This window comes from Poecilia latipinna, unplaced genomic scaffold, assembly GCF_001443285.1.
Source record: "Poecilia latipinna isolate Pla-1442-1.1 unplaced genomic scaffold, P_latipinna-1.0 Scaffold6359, whole genome shotgun sequence".
Taxonomy (NCBI): Eukaryota; Metazoa; Chordata; class Actinopteri; order Cyprinodontiformes; family Poeciliidae; genus Poecilia; species Poecilia latipinna.
In genome coordinates, this window is record NW_015118975.1 from 1 (window position 1) to 6,344 (window position 6,344).

General features: G+C 41.5%; 2 protein-coding genes across 2 annotated transcripts; both read left to right on the forward strand.

The window, feature by feature from the left end:
- Nucleotides 1-457: 457 nt before the first annotated feature.
- Nucleotides 458-3,887, forward strand: polr1c (RNA polymerase I and III subunit C; the record flags this gene model as incomplete). Its single annotated transcript, XM_015027183.1, has 5 exons — nt 458-589; nt 876-1,028; nt 1,509-1,658; nt 1,741-1,857; nt 3,364-3,887. Coding segments are annotated over 5 exons (671 nt in total), but the record flags the coding sequence as incomplete, so codon positions are not given.
- A 682-nt stretch (nt 3,888-4,569) lies between these two features.
- Nucleotides 4,570-5,908, forward strand: LOC106943891 (F-box only protein 28-like). Its single transcript, XM_015027184.1, has 2 exons — nt 4,570-4,953; nt 5,792-5,908. Exons 1-2 carry the CDS (start codon nt 4,765-4,767, stop codon nt 5,903-5,905), a joined length of 303 nt encoding a protein of 100 aa, XP_014882670.1. The 5' UTR covers nt 4,570-4,764; the 3' UTR covers nt 5,906-5,908.
- The last annotated feature ends 436 nt before the right edge of the window (nt 5,909-6,344 follow it).

Here is a 6,344-nt window from a genome sequence, read left to right on the forward strand (position 1 = left end):
AAAGTCTTAAAAAAGGCAATAATTAAAAAAAGAAAAGCAACATTTTCTTTTTTGCATTTATTTTTAATTATTGGAGGTACTGATGTTTGTGCCTCAACTGACTTTGTTAAAGCAATAATTTCTTAACATTGGATTTATTTCCCTACTGAATAAATGGTGTTAAATTATTCATTTCAGTACTAGATTAAATCAGTGCAATAAAAATAGATTTGTTAATCTACATTAAGATTTTTTGTGCATCATTAGTGTACATAATAAACATTGTAAATATAAAAACAATAAAATTTTTTCAGGTTGTATTTTGTTGTCCACTCATCACCATTTAACACAATAATACACAGGTTAGTTAGCATTGATACATATTCTGATAATAACGCTACATGCTGTTACCTACGGTGTGTAAAAGAAGCTGCTGTCCAGTTAAACAAACTGCCGACTGTTGTTCTGTAACCTTCAGGTGAAGAATCTGCGGAAGAAGAAGCTTCAGAAATAGACACCATTCAACTCCAGCTGAAGATCAAATGCAGCAGAAACCCCCGAGCCAGCAAGGATTCCTCAGACCCCCGAGAGCTCTATCTCAACCACATGGGTGAGTCCAAGGCAGAGTTCTCATCACTCCCTCTCCCCTTCACCAAAAAACGAGATAAGATCAGACTTGTGACATCAGAAAAAGTGACAATCACACATTTACTAGTACATTTCTGTCTCATTTCAGTTGGAAGGAATGGCTATGATTGTAACCAACTTGTTTTACCTGCAGGTCCAGCAGCTGTAACAAAGTCAGGATGGATGTCTTTCTGTCCCCTTTGTCTCCTTGAGACAAAATAAAGTCCTAATGTTATTTCCTGTGTCTACTCCTATATTCCTTTTCACAGTTTATTCCAAACACATAGAGTGGGTCCCCATCGGCAACCAGGCGGATGTGTTTGCCGACTCCTGCATTCGCCCCGTGCATGATGACATTCTGATAGCACAGCTGCGACCTGGACAGGAGCTGGACATCACCATGCACTGTGTCAAAGGAATTGGTAAGATCATACAGGCATGGATGTGTTAAATATACACAGTCATGTCATGTAGGGACAGGGATTGGTTCTTTTCCTCTGAGCTTTGCCCAGGCATGAAAATTCATCCAGATGTTATTGAATTGTTTACATAAGTCAGTTGTCTTCTTTAGGACAAGGGGGATCTTTCACCATGGTAACCAATGATCACATAAGCTGCATGGTCCTGTACAAATAGCCTCTGAAATAAAACATTTATACAAACTAATTCAAACCCATTCAATTCATATTTTGTCAAGTGCCAACAAAAAGTCATTTCAGGACTCAACATGAAATTACAAAGTCTTTTGTAATTTCATGTTGAAATTACAAAGATTTTGTCAAAGAATTACAAAATCTCTTTTAACTCATGTGGATATGTGTAGCATTTTTATAACAACTTAAGTTAACATGGTTAAGGTCGTAGACTGAGGCGACCCTGACAGTGTGTGGTTGTGGTTTCAGGTAAGGACCATGCTAAGTTCTCTCCTGTGGCGACGGCCAGTTACCGCCTCCTCCCAGAGATCACCCTGCTGGAGCCGGTTGAGGGTGAGAAGGCGGAGCGCCTGAAGCGCTGCTTCTCACGGGGCGTCATAGACCTGGAAGATGTCCGGGGTGAGGAAGGAGGAAAAAACGCTCAACAATAAAACCAGAAACTTTCTAAATAGTAATGGTATTTTTGGTTTGTGGATCTCAGGAAGAAAGGTCGCGAAGGTTGTGAATAGCCGACTGGACACGTGCAGCAGAGAGGTCCTCCGACACAACGATCTGAAGAACTGCGTGAAGCTGGGAAGAGTTCGAGACCATTTCATCTGTATGTCTGTAAAAACTGCCACTGATGTGTAGCTGCTCTGAGAACAGGAGGCTGCTTATGAGACAGGATTATTAACTGTTTGCTAACCTGACCTGTGTAGTTCTGGTCTGTTTAGAAATCAAGGCCGACTTGGAAGTTTGTAAAGAAAATCCTGAAATGATAAATTTACACTCAACGTATGAATATATTAGATCATCACTGGCTAACATCTGCTCTGTTCATTAATTTAAAGGAGCAGTAGCAGGTAAAATTTAATTTTTTGAAACTTACGTCATGTTATAATATTATTCCCTCGTCAAAAACATACCTAGACTGTTGCCTTGATTCTTTCATGCATGTTTGAGAAATCCTTTAATCTCCACGGCAACCATTCAGAAATGCCCAAACACTTGCTCTTACTAAGCTCTGACTTTTCCGCACTGCTCCTCCTCTGAGCTGCAGTCCTCAGGCGGAGCCTCCTCCTCACAGATCAGCCCTCCCCAGTGACTCCCCCACTCATTTCCTTCGGACTAGCAATTGGCAAACACCTAGTAGAACTGTTTATCTGCTGAGCTACTTAGATGAGCTACTTCTCAGCAGTGCAACACTGGTAAAAACTTTAAAAGGTTAATAGAGAAGTCATCTTGCACTGACTTCCTGAAGGTGGAGTTTTAGAAAGAGCAGCAATACAGAGTCCCAATTTCAAGGTGTTAATTTACAAAGTCTAATTTCTCTTTTTAATTGTACTTGATATTTGTGGCACTTATATATAATTTTTATAACAATGGTATGTACTTGATTGTGCTATAAAATGGCATTGTGCCTTGAAAACACATACTTCTGCCCCTTTAAAAACATAGATTCATATCGATTTACCTAGAAGTCTCACCAGTGGCCACCAGGTGGTGCCCTAAACCTCTTGACTTACCAGTTCAAGGAGACATTGTTCTCCTTCTTTCCAGTCATAGTCCCATTAGCAATAGTAGGACGTGGCCATATTCCAGTGAGTTTGTGCCAAAGAACAAAAGAATATCAGCAGATCTGGTGCTGTGTACTACAAATGGAAACATTTTCACTTTGACTTGGTTTAAAAAGCTTAAATCTGCTGAAACAAACTGAACTGACCTGCTATTCCTTCCACCTTCTGAGAGTTTCTTCTCTACAGATTCACTGTGATATGATTTCCACCTAGGAAACCACTGCTAATGTTCTTTGTAGAACTTAAAATATTCTAGTTTATCCCTTTAAAACCTGAGTCATTGCTGTTTAGTTTAGTTTTTTTTTTTTACTGATTGTTTGATATCTTTCTGTTTAAGTGCATTGCTCCATCAGATCAGATTGATGTGGGAGGGAACATTCTCTTTGTAACATCATCTGTAATGAGATCATCTTAGGTAGTAGCAGGTGATGAATCAATCCTATTTTCTTTAGATTATACTGGATTAGGGCCTGTTTGATAGAGTTCCCACGTTAACAGCAGTGTTTTATTCAGAAGTGCTAATCCAGATCTACTCTTTCCTTTTCTAGTCACCGTGGAGTCGACGGGTATCATGCCTCCTGACGTTTTAGTCACAGAGGCCATCAAAGTTCTTATGACCAAGTGTCAGACATTTCTCAATGAGATGAACTCTGTTGACATGGAGTGAACTGACTTGGTTCCTGAACGCACCGCGGCGTCCTGATCAATCTGACGGCATCAACGTCTGCTCTGAAAATATCCTCCAGGCTGAAGTGGTTCTGGTTGCTACACTCAGATTTTCCCCATGTACTCTGAGGTTTTTTTTTTTTTCTTTAACATGGAGGATTAATGAGATCATCAGCCTAATGATCTCAAATACATCAGCATGATATATTTCTCTTGACAACAGAGAGAAATAGAGACTGCATCACAGAACAATGAGCAGAAGTTCAGCTTTTTCCCAGCAGGGATTGATCATCATCAGTTTCTGTAACTACTCTGAGCGTCTCATGTAGAAACTGAAGTTTTCTCTAACCTTGTTAAGTTCAAGATCAAATGTTTTTGCAGATTTAATAAAAAGAAAAGAAATAGACTCAGACTCAATATTCATCTTTCCAACAGATTTCAGTAGATGGAGAATCTTTACCAATTGGTTCCTGAGCTGAATCCCTGCAGTTTAAAGAGCAATCAGGACGGTGAATGATGCAGTCAGCCTGGGACTAAACTTCATCCTCCAGCACCACAATCACACACAGACACACACCGGGATCCTATTAGTCACCTTTCAACCAGATGCTCTAGTCTACAGTGACACAAATTAAGCTGAAACAAAATATATTTTTCTTTCTTTCTAAAATAACAATTGGCAGCAAATTTGTGTCTACATTGTTCCTTTATCCTAATTTGTTTCCCCTGAAGTGGATAAATTCCTATTTTCTACACTGTGATTGGAGCTTGGAAACAAAATCTTGGCCAATAGATCTGATTGTGATCTTTTAATGACCAACATTTTTCTTCTCCCTGGAAGTAATATAAATGTAATGGAGCGGCTCAGGAAAAACCCTGACTTCAATCTGATGGAGAATGAAGTCCATCAACCCTAATCTTCAGCTCAGTTGAAGATTAGGGTGATGGAAAGGAGGCCGTCAAACATATCCATTTGAAATATTTAAGATGGATGTGACGTCATTCTGACGTAAACTGACTGACATCAATATTCAGAAACAGCAAAAGAGTAGTCACAGCTGAGCAGAACTACAAAATGTTCCCAGCAAAGCAGAGAGGCTGGGTGACGGAGGCCTCTCTGGGTAGACCGAGCTCTGTGAAGGCTAATGCAGACACTTGTGTGTCTTTATGTAATAATTTCTGTAATTACTTATTGTTTATGGAACTACCGCTACATTAGCGTCGGAAGTGGCACGCATTTCCCCCCAGAGGCGTCACTTCCGCCTCCTCAGTAACTAAAGAAAATGGCGGCCGTCGTGGAGAGAGTTGATGGATGTGTTGGATCGCTGGACCCGGACGCTGTGTCGCTCAGACAGACCAGCTCGCTCCAGGAGCAGCCGCACCAGAATAACCCACTGCTGGGCCTGCCCATCGTGGCTATCGAAACCATCCTGAACTTCCTGTCCTACGATGAGATCAGCATGCTGCGCTCGGTAAGCAGAGCACAACAGGGCAGCTGGAGGGCTGCGGAGCTAAGCTAGCCCCAGCCCCGGGCAGGCTTCGGTCCCTCCGGCAGACTGGGAGCCAGCACTGCGGGGCCCCGGGTGTCTCCGGACACCTTGGGGAGGGGTCCGGCCTCGGCCTGGCTGGGTGCTACTGGGAGAAGTAGCAAGAGGTTGGGGCTCCTGGAGAAGCGGGTCTGCAGGGTCACACAGGTGGTAGATGTCCTGATTCGTCAGTATTCATGAGTTTTAAGATGAACTTAGACATTGTTGAAGGTTAGGAGGAGGAGCAGGTGTTTTCCTGCTATTGCTGCTGACTTTACCTGGGTCACTACCTAGGTAGAGGTGTCCCACTTTTTCACTCTTTGAACTGACCACGGGATTAAACTATGTTTGCAGAGAAAACAGGAAGCAAAACCTGATGATAGTTATCAATAATTTCTGCTCAGACTAAACAGATTTAAAAAGGAGACGCAAAAGCAAAGGAGGTGGATTAGCAGAGCCAACCAACAACTGATGGAGTCATCCAGGACATATTGCTGTGGAATATTGAACTGTTAGCATGTCATGATATCAACATCAACAATCTTCAGTCAGAGGCTTCTGGAGATGTGTTGCAATACTGACTGCTACAGGAGTTATGTTGTCTGGATCATGAAGACTTTAAAGTTGAGAGCAGCAGTAAGATGTCATTTAGCTTTGACTGGGCCGTATGTGTTCTGAACTGGTTCTCCAGGAGTGAACTGCTGGACCGTAGTGAGAATGTCCTAGATCTGCATGATGTAGATATTGACCTGTGATGTGTGTGTGTGTGCCGTGTCTCCTGTAGGTGTGTAAGCGCATGGACATGATCTGCCAGCGTGTGCTGAACCAGGGCTTCCTGAAGGTGGAGCGCTACCACAGCCTGTGCCAGAGACAGGTGAAGGCTCAGCTGCCCAGGTGAGTGCCATGCTGCCGCAGAATCACCATGGAAATGTTCTGACTGCCGTTCTGAAGCCCGGAGGCTCATAAAGCTTCTTTCATGTTGTTGTTGTAGCATCGATCCAGCGCCACTTACAGGATAGTCAACATAGTAACATTTTAGTGTTTTATGTGTTTGTGTAGTTGAAGACTTTTTAGACAATTATCTGTATATCTATATAGATGTTTGTAGGTATATCTCAAAAGTATTCACACCCTCCTACCCTGCCAGAAATGTCAGGTGTGGTTGCATGAAACATGACCACAAGTCAAGAATGTTAAAAAGTTTGGCCAACAAACAGAAAACACTTAATGAACCATATATATATATATATATATATATATATATATATATATATATATATATATATATATATATATATATTTTTTTTTTTTTTTTTTTTTAAAAAAAAAAATAATCT